At 47.5% G+C, this 13,416-nt stretch overlaps 1 protein-coding gene across 4 annotated transcripts in view; it reads right to left on the minus strand.

Annotated features, from left to right (window-relative positions):
- The window catches only part of EPHA10 (EPH receptor A10), a 1,640,855-nt gene that overhangs the window by 37,450 nt on the left and 1,589,989 nt on the right, over nt 1–13,416 (minus strand). For all 4 annotated transcript variants that reach the window (XM_078681220.1, XM_078681221.1, XM_078681224.1 and 1 more), the window contains one exon: nt 12,745–12,938. In XM_078681220.1, coding sequence (XP_078537346.1) covers nt 12,745–12,938 — 194 coding nt within the window. The remainder of the gene's footprint in view (nt 1–12,744; nt 12,939–13,416) is intronic.

Consider the following 13,416-nt stretch of genomic DNA (forward strand, 5'->3'; position numbering starts at 1 on the left):
AGCCGGTGAGCCATATGCCAGAAGAGACTGCTGTGATGGATTCTGCTGTGCCGATTGGGTCATAGCCCATGTGCAGTAGATATATAGTAACTCTGTATTCCAGTTGGGGTCACAGGGACAAGCAAGAAGTGCGAATTGTCAGTATTGTCACCAAAGGATTATCGTCAGGACCTTCGCACTACTCTCTCCCACTGTGCAAAGGACCAAAGATTTACCCTGACAGGAGGAGGTGCAAAGAATCTCCGGCAGCTGCGGTTGCACGACCGTGTGTGCGCACCTCGAGAAGGGCCGCATGAGCTCACGAGGGCCATGTGCAAGGAACTCACCTGAAACAGCTGCTGCCTCTTCAGGGGGCACACACAGGAACTCAGTTCAGTCCAGGATTCCAGTCCGCCCCGGGGAACTTTCTTGCTAGATAGTGCTACAGCGCTGGAACACTTTTTTTTTCTAAACAAATTGTATTGAATTTTTCATGGTACATAAGGGGCCGAAGCCTATTGCATATATTACGAAAACACATCAAATCAAAAATACCAATAGTTACGTACAACCAAATAACCTGCGGAACCAGCAGGCTAATCAACTCAGACATGACGCGGGCTACCACTGACCTCACATCGCAGGATATGTAGATATGTGTATACACGGACAATAGTATTACATGACTTGAGTAATGTAATGACCAGATAGATGTGTAATGCAAATCATATAGAGGGTCTAATTGTGATAAGGGGGGTAAATCAATGCCTCGATATGTAGCCCAACAGGATCACATTTTTCTGTTTCTGAGAACAGCCCCGGGCCTGGAAAACCGCAATTTCTACTCCCATGCATCTATCCATCGCCTTTTTCCACCCACCTATTGCTGGGGGAGAGGTCCCCTTGCAGGTTTGGGCGATGTCACATTTTGCAAGTGTAATGCCCAAGAAAAGCAAATGCTCTTTGCAATGATTCCTGCCTGTCCCTTCTGTGGTATGTAGCAGGAACAACCTAGTGTCAAATGGGAGATCCCACGATAAAACCTGTCTCAAGTAGTACGCAACTTTATGTCAAAATGGTTGCAATTCACTGCATCCCCAGACCGTAGGTAGGAAAATGCCCGCTGCTTCTCCGCATCTGAGGCATGTGGGGGACTGCATGACCCCCATCCTCCAAAGGCGGCAGCGTGTGAAATATACATAGTGAAGATATTTGAATTGGATGAGGCGTCAAAGCGTGCCTCAGTTGGAGGTACATGTAAAAATGCGTCAGATGCAACTAGAAGTCTTTATGTAATTGCTGGAATGATTTAAGAGTAGTGCCCAGCATGACATCTTCCAAGGTAGAAATACCTAACAGGTCCCAGTTATGAAATCTGGACAGTGCTGCCACTGGGCGCAGGTATGTGCCATGCCATAGCGGGGTCGTCTGCATCAAGCGGCCCTGCCAGCCCATATTTCTGATCATGTGTCGCCAAAGTTGGATTACTGTTTTACTAGCTGGGGGTAGGAAGTCCAGATTCGCGTAGCAATATAGGAGCTGCAAGAGTGGGATGCCCTCCATTACTATGTGAGTACAAAAACTGGGTCTGTAGGTGAATTATACCACCATTCATTAATAGTTAAAAGGTGGGATGGCTCATAATAAGCGAAGACATCTGCGGCTATGATGCCCCCGCAATAAGTTGATTGTGTGCACAGCAGTAGCACCGCATGAATGGCGCCACCATTCCTCAAGAACTCATTTAGGATAGTGTTAACTTTAACGAACCATGCATGGGAGATACAATACAGAAAGGTTTGTAGCCGATAGAGTATTAGGGGTAGGGAGATCATTTTAAAAATTGCAGATCGCCCACATAATGATAACGGTAGATGGGAACAGATTGCGGTCTCGTCATGTAGACTAGTAAGGAGTGAATTAATGTTACGTGTCCACGAATTTATAGGGCAAACTACTAGGTATTTAAGCCCCTCTGTTACTTGGAATCGCTGTGCGGCCCATGGTCTGCGTCCCTGGCCATATTTGGAAGAGTACCGGTTTGGAGGGATTTGTACATAGGCCTGAAGTCTCCCAAAAGACTCAGATAATCTGAACGATTAGGGGTTCCAAAAACCCAGGGTCGGGCATGAAAAACAGCAGATCATCTGCATATAATGTGATTCTGTCAGATTGTGTTTGTGACCACTCAAGTCCAGATTAGAGGATTGCGTTGGACCCAGGCTGCCAAAGGCTCCACCGCCAGGGTGAACAATAACTGGGACAGGGGACAAGCCTGTCGTGTGCCACGGCCTATGGGAAAGGGGGGCCAACTGATGTCCTGCAATACGGACTGAGGCTGAGAGGTCAGTTTAAAGTAATTGAACTTAAGCCATAAATCGTGCGCCAAGATTAATGATTTTAAGAAGTTGAAATAAGTATGTCCAACTTAAAGAGTCAAACAACTTGTCTATATCAGCCAGTGGGATGGAGACGGGGCAGCCTAAATCTGGGGCCTATGCTAAGGCATTATGAACCCGCCGGATGTTGTGTCTGGTGGACCGAAGTGGCATGAAGCAGGACTGGTCGGGGTGGACTAACTCCTGAATGCAAGTATGAAGGCAGTCTGCTAGTACCTTACCCAGGAGTTTGGACTCAACATTTATAAGGGAAATAGTTTAATATGAGAAGGGGTCTTCCGGAGGGTGGTCAGGTTTGAGAAATAGGACAATCGGAGGGCAGTATGTTATGTTAATAAATTATTTATTGAGCGCACTATCACTGATTAGTTTCTTGGCGCTTGCGTTGCTCAGGAGCACTGTGAAGCGCTTCCAGCAGGTGAGGGCCCAACGTGGCCATATGGGAACTGAAAAATGTATTTGGGAAACCATTGGGGCTGGGAGCTTGACCTGGGCACATGTTAACATGTGCATCACTGAGTTAATCCACCGTAATGGGGGCATCTAGCTGATCTCATGTATGGTCTGAGATTTTCTTGGGGGGTATGTCTAAGAAATTATCCTATTAGGGCGTTCGATATTTGCTCCCGCTGCACATAGAGTGAGGCGTAATACACTGCAAACACTTGAGCCACTGCCGTTGGAGAGGATCATAGGCCTCTGTCCTGATCTCAGACTGTTGGGACCGCGGCAAGGGACCTCGCAGTCTGGCACAGCCGATGAGCATTTTGCTGGACTTATCACCCCATTTGTAAATTCTGTTTTGTGATGCTAGCCAGATCTCTTGCACTTTATTCGTAAGGTATTGGTGTATGTGCTGTTGCGCTTGGAGTAGATTGCGGTGTACGGTCAGGCTGGGGTCTAGGACAAGTTGTGCTTCGAGGGCTCTCTGACAGTTCTCTCACTCAACAAGTTGTGAAATGTGTTTGTGCTTTTTGCACACCCTGAAACTGATGTCCACCCACGGATCATGGGCTTCCAGGCTTCCCATAGGATGACTTTGGACAGGGCCGAGGCGGTGTTGGAGGTGAAATAGTCAGAGATGGCCTGCCAGGGTCTCTTGATAAACTGAGTCATGGAGATACCAGGGTGACATCCACCACCGGAAGGGGGGCCTTTGAGATCCCATGCAGAGTTTGAGAAGGAGAGGAGAGTTATCGGACAGTCCCCTGGGAAATATAGGATATGTGATATCCTATGTATGTAGTTATGTGGCATGAAGACATAGTCTAAGCGTGATAGCGAATCGTGGGCCACACATAAAAAGGTAAACTCTGCCTCAGCAGGATGATAAGCCTGGCAGACATCGGATCACCCCAATGTAGTAGCTAAGACATGCAATTTGGATCTACTCGTCTGAGGTTCGCGTCTCAGCTCGCACAGGCAGTCCAGGGGTGACATGACATCATTTCAATCTCCACCCAACAGTGTCAGGCCCTCCAGGAGTTCCCCTCAAAGCAGTGTAATACTGTCTATAAAAGCATTACCGATGGGGGGATCATATATCCTGCCGATGTTCACGTGTTCCCCTTGTAGTGCTCCTGATATAATGGTTTAGTGACCCTCAGGGTCTAGCCAGTGCTTGCAGAGAACAAATGGAACCTGGAAGTGTATGAGAATACCCGTGCCCCTGGATCCCCTGGCAAACCCAGAATGGTAAACGGTATGGTACCCAAACCTGGTGCAGTATGGAGCTTTATTGCCCAGGAGATGGGTCACTTGTAGAAGAAGAATGTCTGACCCGCCACACTTGGCTTCTCGGAGAACTGCACCTCTTTTAATTTTGTTAAGCTGTCCTCTTGCATTCCAAGAAACTGTAATCAGTATAATCAAGCTGGGGAGTACATGTGTATGATGTCATGTGTTTGGAGATCATCTTTAGCTGTGTGCATGTGGTTGCGGTGTAGCCCTAGTGTACATGGGACAACTATAACTATACCAACTGAAGAATTTTGCAGTTTCCCATCCCACCCCCACCCCAATACTGCCACCAACAAGGAGCATCTGTCGTGGGGGAGGAAAGCCCAGGGCCCCTATGGGGAGGGGGGGGGTCCGAGGAGAGCTCGTCCAATCATATCCCAACTTCCCATGAAACATGGACAGAGATGTCCAGGGGCGTGGAAGTTACTGAAGATAGCCTACTTAGTGCTCCAAACGGTTAGAGTTTACCAAGAGAGAGTTTACCCGATCGTGGCCAGGGGTCAGAGAAAAATGAAGACGAGTTGTCCTCACAATGATTCCTCATCCAGGGCTTGAGAGTGCCAATTCAATCTTTATCTATGTCTTCTTTTGGAATTGTTTCTTTTTTGCCGATTTCGCTGCGAACCTTGAGAAGAATCTGATCCCAGGGGCAGCGGTGTATGAGGTTTGAGATGCGACGCTTCGTCCGCCCATGTGAAGACAGCCTCTGGTGTGTCGAAGAAGTAGGACTTTGAGTTGAATGTGACTTTCATTCAGGCCAGGTATAGTAGTATATATTGTATGTTGAGGTCCCAGAGTCTGCGCTTGGCTGCAGTGAAAGACTGGCGTTGCTGTTGTACCAGTCTGGTGTAGTCTGGAAAGACCATTATGTGGCGTGACTCGAAGAGTAGTTAATCCTTGTGATTCCTGGCATATTGGAGGATATCGCCCCGGTCCACATAATTCAACAACTTGGCAATAACTGGTCGGTGTCTCTCTCCCAGGGGTGGTTTCTTAATCAGCACTCGATGCGCCCTCTCCACGACAAAGCAGGTTTTCAGCCATTGTGTAAGGAAACGGTCCATTGAGGAGCCTTTGCATCCCTCTGGTAAGCCAATAAAGTGCAAATTGTTATGCCAGGACCGGCCCTCAGTATCCTCCAGGCGGGATTCTAGTTCCTGTGTGACGACAGTAGGCTTATTCACCTTCTTCTACAGGGCTGTAACTGTGTCTTCGACTATTGAGATCCGTGGCTTTGCCTCCGTGAAGTGATCAACAGCCTTACAGAGATCCTGGAGGAGGAATGACACCTTGGATCCCACAGCACCAATTTGCTCCTCCAGAGCATCCCGGGATTGGGTGATCACTGCCAGAGCGGCGCGTTATCTGGGATCGGGCCTCCGGCGTCCCCACCAGTGGTGCCTTCAGGGGAGGTAGTGAATTGGTCTAGGGTACTATATTTGGGGCCTAAGCCTCCAGGTCTATTCTTGCCCATCCCAGCAGAAGGAAGAGGGAACAACTCACCCCAGTCGCTGTATCGACCCACCGCTCACACAGTGTCAGAGTAGAGGCCAATCTATCCTGGCAATCATCCAGGGATCACCAACTTTGGCGCCCCGCAAATCTCATCCACCTCTGATGCTACGGGCTGGGCCTCACAGAATCTGAGCGCCTCAGGCCACAAGCCGCACTAGGCCTTGCTTAGCCGCCTCCGCAGCCCTAGGTGGCCAGTCAAGCAGACCCCATAAAGGGATCAAGCTCGCTGGACCACTGACTCATGGTGCGCCCCAGCAGGGGCCGTCTGTCCAGGATGGATTAACTGCCACAGGTGAATCCACACCACCGTCCCCGGAACTGCTCAGCGCCAATGCTCTCTTTATCTGCTTTTTAGCCCCAGCAGGCAGGAATCAAATGGGCAGCAGTGACCACCAAGGAAGGCCACCCAGGTGAGTCTCAACGGATTTTGTTCTGGGCCCAGTGGGTGCAAATCTTCTGCACCGTGTCCTTGGCCGAACACGGCCTATCCATCTATTCCACGGGGTCCTGGTCTCCACCCAGTCCCACAGCCATTGAGGGCAACTTGATATAAATTATTTGCCCCCCTTGGTGTGCCTGAATCGTCCCGCACAAAATAATTTTTTATTTAAGGGAGGGCTGGGTGGGACCCGACTCACCCGTCTCAGTGTCCTCTGCCTCAGGCTGGCTTGCCCCCACATCCTGCCAGGCTCATGGTCTCGTCCTCAGGCCAGAGCAGGCTGGGGGCACCATGCTTCAGCACCACCGACAATCAAGGTCTCGGCCCGGCCATGGATCCTGAAGCCCCCCCCTCTGGAGACCCACCATTGGCGATCCCCAGTGTGGGTGGCCCAAACCAGCATGGGGAGGCCCCGCAGAAGCTCACCACAGGCCCCGGTCACTCGGGCACCCCACAACAGCAGCAGGCAAGTGGGCAACGGTCCCCAGGCCCCCCCCCGGACCGATCCGGCCCTGATTCAGATTATCACTGCCCCCACAGCAATACCTTGTGGCACTGCCTCACCCTCAACCTTGGGGGCCGGCACAGCCTTCATCTGCCTTCTAGGTTGGGTCATGTCTCAGGCACTATGAACAGGGAAGGCGCACGCCCTGCGCAGGCCCAAGCCCTCGCTGCCTCTGCATCCGTCACGGCCGGATCTGGACGGGGGGCCACCACTTCGCCTTGCCACGGGGCACCCACTCGTCCCCGGCCACCGATGATGTCCGGATGATTTGTTTGGGCACGATTAGATACGGATTAGAACAGATTAGCAGCTTGGATGCCCGGAGCCTCGTCAGGCTGTGCCCACCATGATGGCTGTCCAAACCATGCCCCCAGTGCTGGAACACTTTTAACTTTAATACAGAGTCTGAGTGGACTCTTGAAGATTAGTGGGGCTTAAACTAGATGTTACCTACAGTGAATGGGGAATAACCACTATCGCTAGAGCGAGTAGGGAGTGGGACCTTGGGAACCACCTAAGAAAACTCAGGGGGACTGTGTAGTTGTTTATGAATGTCATATTTCCATTTGCATTGATTGTGATGAAGTAAATTATTTCTGTTGTCATAAGAGTAAGTATTTGCTGGTCAGTGATTTATTGCTACTTCTGCCCGTATTTTGAGTTGTGAGCCTGAGCTGACTCTCCTGTATCCACCTTTCCCAATCCCCAAAGGGAGCCTTGTACTACTCGGAGCAAGAGTCAAGTGCTGAAAGGGTACTTTGCCCAGTTGCTCAGGATCCTTAGAAGGTCTAGGCTGGGACGTCAGTAGTAAAATACCTCAACCCCCACAGTTCTTGCCCAGTAGCCCCTGCTTGCCCCTTGGCCTTCTGGACCAGGTTCTGACAATATTGTTTAGTTTGTTTTTTTTGCTAACAATATTTTTGTATTTTACATTATAAGTATAGGAACTCAGTATGTTTTGGAACTATATTTTTGATCTGATATTCATGTCAGTCAATATTGTAAACTTTAGTCTGTCATACAGCCTCCTTAAATGGGCCCCCTTGGGTGCCAGTGATCCTTTTAAATTGGCATGCAGCAAGCATACAACTCTTGATAGCAGAATTCAGCATAACCTGAACAGAAAACACAACATTTCCAAAGAATTCAGATCTCTATGAACCTCTGAAACCCTGCTTATTGAAACCCACCTTAAAAAAGACTCACACAAACCCTCCAAGGAACACTCTAAAGGTATTGAACTCCATCAACCCAGCCATCAGAACAAACCCTGACCATGATGTATTCTTAAAGGAACTGAGCTTCCTCCTTTTCAGTGAGAGTGGCCATGATCCTCTAAACTGTTAAAGGACCTTTGTGCACTCACCTCGCTGATCTCTCAGTTCGCCTTGGGATCTCTATGGTACTTGGCAGCGAGTCTTTTATTACTTCATTTGCTGCTGCCTTTTGTATTCTTTGCTCTGTTACTGTACTTTACATCACACTAATGCCGCTTATGGAATGTATATAACTATGGCCTAGATGTAGGTAAATGTGAATTACCGATTCATAAATACCGAATTTTACCGATTCGGTATTCATGAATCAGTAATTCAAATGTAGGTAGAAATTCGGTAACAAATACCGAATCGGTATGATTTGGTATTTACCGATTCTGTAATTACAGAATCGGTATTTGCCATTGATTCCTATGGTCCTTGAAGCCTATAGGTTTCAATGGCAGTTACCGATTCGGTAATTACCGAATCGGTAAAAATACCGAATTTACAAGGGGGACAGGGTGTCACTTTGACACCCTGTTGCACCCCTGTAACTGGCTTGTGCGCCATGTGGCACACATACATACGAAATCGCAATTTAGAAAATCCAAATCCAAGGGTGCCCCTGGCTTTAAGGGCCCTCTGGAGACACCCCGAAATTTGTAGTATACATGTGATGGCTCATATGCCCTAGGGGCTCTTCATCCTATCTTGGAGGTACTACATCAACAATAAGATAGAAGATATTCTAACAAAGAAGATAATCACAGTTAATCACATCTCATTTTCACTTCGGAAATGTGCAATGTACATTGACACTGGAGACCGCTATCAAGCCTATTTTGAAATGTCATTGCGAAGAAGGAGACCATCTCGTGAAAAAGCTGTCCTGGTATGCAAAATCAGAAGTGCATAAGTTTGATGAGTGGGTTGTACTGTTTATTTCCCTGATATTACCAGAAACACTGCATTCAGCAAGTGTAAATGCATTCAGTCTCCCACGATGTGCAAAACACCAATACGGCGTACATTTAGAAGTTCAAAACTGCCCCTATTGAAGAATGTGGCCACCTTTTAGCTATCAGATTCGCTAATGATGGCCATTTTCATTTTGATGCCCAGGCCTATTTACTGTCCCAGTACGACCCTGGAAGGTGTAAAGAAATCACCTGTTGAACATCTGTGGTATTTCTCTGCGTTTTCCAAATGTTCAATGTATGTGTCTTAAGAAAGTCATCAATCATATCAAGCTCATATGCAATTACAGTGAACCTTTAAAATGCACCATACAACACTATATCTAACAAGAGCTACAGTCTCTGCAAATGCTTTTAATAAAAATATCAATACGACCTCCGTTTAGAGATTCTCAGATCAATTTTTCATTATCAGAAATTTGAATCACGTTCAAGAAAAACGCTTCTCAAAGATTTAACCTTGTGATTGGCATTTTGTCCCCCATCCTTTACTATCCCTTTAAAATTACCATTGCTGGCTTGCACTCTTTTCCCACTAAAATTAGGCGTGGCCGAAATGTACTTATGCTGGGAAATGTGCCTGATTTGGGGAATTTTACGTTACACTTGTTATGTGAAATTTACAAAATGACAGTATTACGCGCCATTCACTGTAAACATTTACAGGAATGCGTAGGAACAACAAAACGTGAGCAGCTGTCGATTTCCGTGCTTCATTGCGTCATTGCAGCAAAAATCGATACAAGGATGCATTTCGCACTAAGTGATGGATATGCATTTATGATATTGCGTGTAATTTTGTGTCATTTTGCTGAATTTTTGCATATTTTGCGCGCAAGTAACTATGCACATTTTTCACACCCCTATTTGCAACCACTTATCAGTCTATTCACAAGGACCGCCGAACTGCATGGCGGGACTCTCGCTCATACGGTTCTTCTTCCAAGGTCCTCTCCAGGCCCGGCTCCAGGAATTTTTAATTGGGTGGGCCAAGGACTCATTTGGGTGGGCCACGGCGGGCTCGATTTGTCGCATATATGTCTAGGCAGACCTGCTTCAGGGCCCTCCTTTACCTCTTCTTAGTCTTACAAGGCCCAGTAAAACTCACTCTTTTCCAAATCTCTTTTTAATGTTATCACTCACAAAAAGTGTTTTTTCTATGTAATGTTCCTTTGATGGGAAGAGGAGGTTTCTGAGGTGGGAGTATCAGGCAAGTGACACTTCTCGGGCTCCCTCTGTGTGAGCCTTCAGGGAGAATCCCTCTTCAATACTACCTCCACCTGACCACGGACTCTTCAACGCACTCCCTTACAAGCTTGATTAGCCACTATTCCTCTGCAGTGCACCGTATCTCAAAGATGACCTTGGGCCCCGCTCCATGTCAGGCACCATCTCCCGGTAAAAACATTAGTAAAATCACCTTCATACTTAAAACATTGAATAGAGCAATAAATATAATTAGCACGCACTTTAAAGTATGTTCCACAGTGGCCCATATGGCCCGACTGCTAATTAAATAAACAAAAACAGAAAGGCCATGACAGGGCTGGCTTCAGCGCTGATGCAAAAGTCTTTTTGGGCGCTGCACCAAAAACCTCTTTCTTCATAAATACCTTTACTACCACCTTCCAACAGTGTACCTCATCCGTCCATGCCCCCCTATTGACCTCTTCCTCGGATTCCCTCACTTCCACACGCCACAAGTGCCCCTCATCTGCCCATAGCCCCTCCCCTTTATGACCTCCTCCTCGGATTCCCTCACTGCCACCCTCCCCCAGTGCCCCTCGTCTCTCTGTAGCCCCTCCCCCTCATGACCTCCTCATCAGACTCCCTCAATACCACTATCCACCGGTGCCCCTCATCTCTCCCTAGCTCCCCCTCCACCCCATGACCTCCTCTTCGGATTCCCTCACTGCCACCCTCCACCAGCGCCCCTCATCTCTCTGTAGCCCATCCCCCTCATGACCTCCTCCTTAGACTCCCTCACTACCACCCTCTACCAGTGCCCCTCATCTCTCCCTAGCTTCCCCCTCCACCCCATGACCTCTTCCTCTGATTCCCTCATTGTCATCCTCCAACAGTGCCCCTCATCGCTCCATAGCCCCTCCCACTACCTCCTCCTCGGATTCCCTCACTGGCACCCTCCACCAGCGCCCCTCATGTTTACGTATCCCCTCTCTCATATGCATTTAATTTGTTGTATAACGCTGCTCATATCAATGTAGTGTGTGTCAGTACTTTACACCACGCACACACTTACAGAGACAATGAATCATGCAGGTATGTAAATCAGTCTACAGGGAATGTCACATAAGCCAATGAGGATTACAAGGTGTAGGAATCATAGGTCATCCATTCTGGTGTAGTATATTTTAAGAGGGTTTGGTCTGGGGAAACACAACCTTAGGATTTAAAGAGTATTCCATGGGGGTCAGCTTTACTGATAAAAATGTATATCTGCCCAAACATACTCATTTTAGCAACATTAGAATAATGAAAAGACTAGGGAAGTTCTAACTATATCACAAAACAAAAAAAGCGAAGTTCTAATTATACCATTCATGTTTGTTTGCAGCTCTTTGGTGGCAGTTCATTGTTCACTGCCTTTTGTTAGGATTGTAACTTCTGAAGTAACACAAGGATCTCTGTGACAAAGGCAGTAACCCACTGAGCTATCCACATAAAATACAGTGCGTCTGCATTAAAAAAATACTAACAGACAAACGATTGCTCTAAAGCAGGATCATTAATCACCAACTTTATCTGGACATTGCCATTTTGTATTGTTTTATTGTTGACCAGCATCGGCTATGATGAAATGATAAAAACTGTTTAAATGAAGCACATACGAAGTATGCGTCCTGCTGGGCCTGTGCAGATTTTAAAAAGATTTTTTTTTGTAACACATTCTCTTACCTACTCCATTAGTTATATTTTGTGTCACAGCCTTATGTGATAAGCAGCTGCAGGGGTCAGGGGGTGACTAGGAATAAACAGACCACTTTTCCGCTGCGCTGCATAGAGGATTTGTCCCCTTTCACCATGCAGAGATGAAGGGGTGAAAAAAGTAAACAAAGCCTAATTAACATGTTAATGGTTTTTTAAAGACCTGTTAAGTACTTTGGTGTGGCTGCGATAATCTTAAACTGTCTGTGTGTGTGTGCGCCCGGGAAGCTGTCTCCCCGGGCTGACGCACACGACCTGCGCGTTGCGCCTGCCTTCAAGCCCTCACTGCGAGGGCCAAGGCTCCTGTTTGGGTGGGCCAGGTTCATCTTTGGGTGGGCCGGGCCCACCCGGCCCACCCGCTAGAACCGGGCCTGGTCCTCTCTCTAGCATCTTTGCATGGGGGTGCTATATGGAAACAGCAGTTAATTCTACTGAGGGGGGTAGTGTAAGTACTTCTTGGTGATGTTTGCATTTGTATGGTCAAATCACAGTTAGGCCATTATTACGAGTGGCCTCTTGATTCTGAAAGGCCGGTAACAGCCATTGCCACACGTGTTTATTTTGACTCGTAGAGTTCCGCTGCTGAAAACAGGCGTAAATTCGAAATCTCTCTGTGACAACCAGGTGGCACATGAGAAACTAGTGGAGAATTAAGACACGAATTTCCGTCTCCCAGGTAGTTGCTCATTTCTCAGAGATCCCCGAGGATTCCACTTGTAAACCCCCGATGGCTCACCAGTCCCCCTGATAATAGTAACTCCGTAGGGGCACAGGCACCGGGATGATTAAAGGGCCACTCATAACAAGAGCCCTAGTCTCCTCGACTCCTATTGAATGTAATGCTTTCAACATACTACATTTTGTCATTCAAAACCTTCTAGAATAAGGAGAACTATAATTAGGCAGAACCACAGGTGAACACATAAATGTTAACACGCAAAGAAAAACACGATTTCCAATGCATTTCGAAGATCAAAGAGGTTACCTAGTGCAAGTAGAAGTGGCAGATTTTGTACCGTCCGGCGTCTGGACCAGTTTGCTTAGGATATTATGAATGTGTGAAAACTTCGGTCTTTCATTGCGATCCTTCTGCCAGCAGTCCAGCATTAACTGGTGGAGAGGCGTCGGGCAGTTCATTGGAGCAGGCAGGCGGAATCCATCTTCTATGGCCTTTACCACCTGTATAAGTAAACTGTGCGTCAGGAGTAATTTCACACTCAAAAGACAGATGCAGAGCGTTGGTTGTATTTATTGTCTTGGAGAAGCGCTAGTACAGCTCAAATGAAGCGTCAACATTAACTTCAGAAGATCTGCACTACTACTGGAGGACAGAAGGGAGGAAGGGAATGAATAAGGGAGGATGTGGGAGGTAAAAAAGGAGGAAGGATTGCTGGATTTTAGAAGAGTTGGAAGGTGGATGGATGGGTACTGGGGGAGATGTGGGAATACAGGTTAGTAGATTGCAGGATTTGGGTGTCATTTCGGTGCATGGCGAAATTGGGATATTGGTTGAGGGAGGTGGAAACGCTACTCAAGTAACAACCACAATCTTTGTCAGGGCGAACCAGTTAAAGCACTAAATTAACCTGTGCTCAACCCTGGGGTAGCTTGGCACAAAAGCAGTCAAGACTAATTTAGAGGCATCGTGTAAAGTATT

The sequence above is a fragment of the Lissotriton helveticus genome, chromosome 3_1 (genome assembly GCF_964261635.1).
Source record: "Lissotriton helveticus chromosome 3_1, aLisHel1.1, whole genome shotgun sequence".
Taxonomy (NCBI): domain Eukaryota; kingdom Metazoa; phylum Chordata; class Amphibia; order Caudata; family Salamandridae; genus Lissotriton; species Lissotriton helveticus.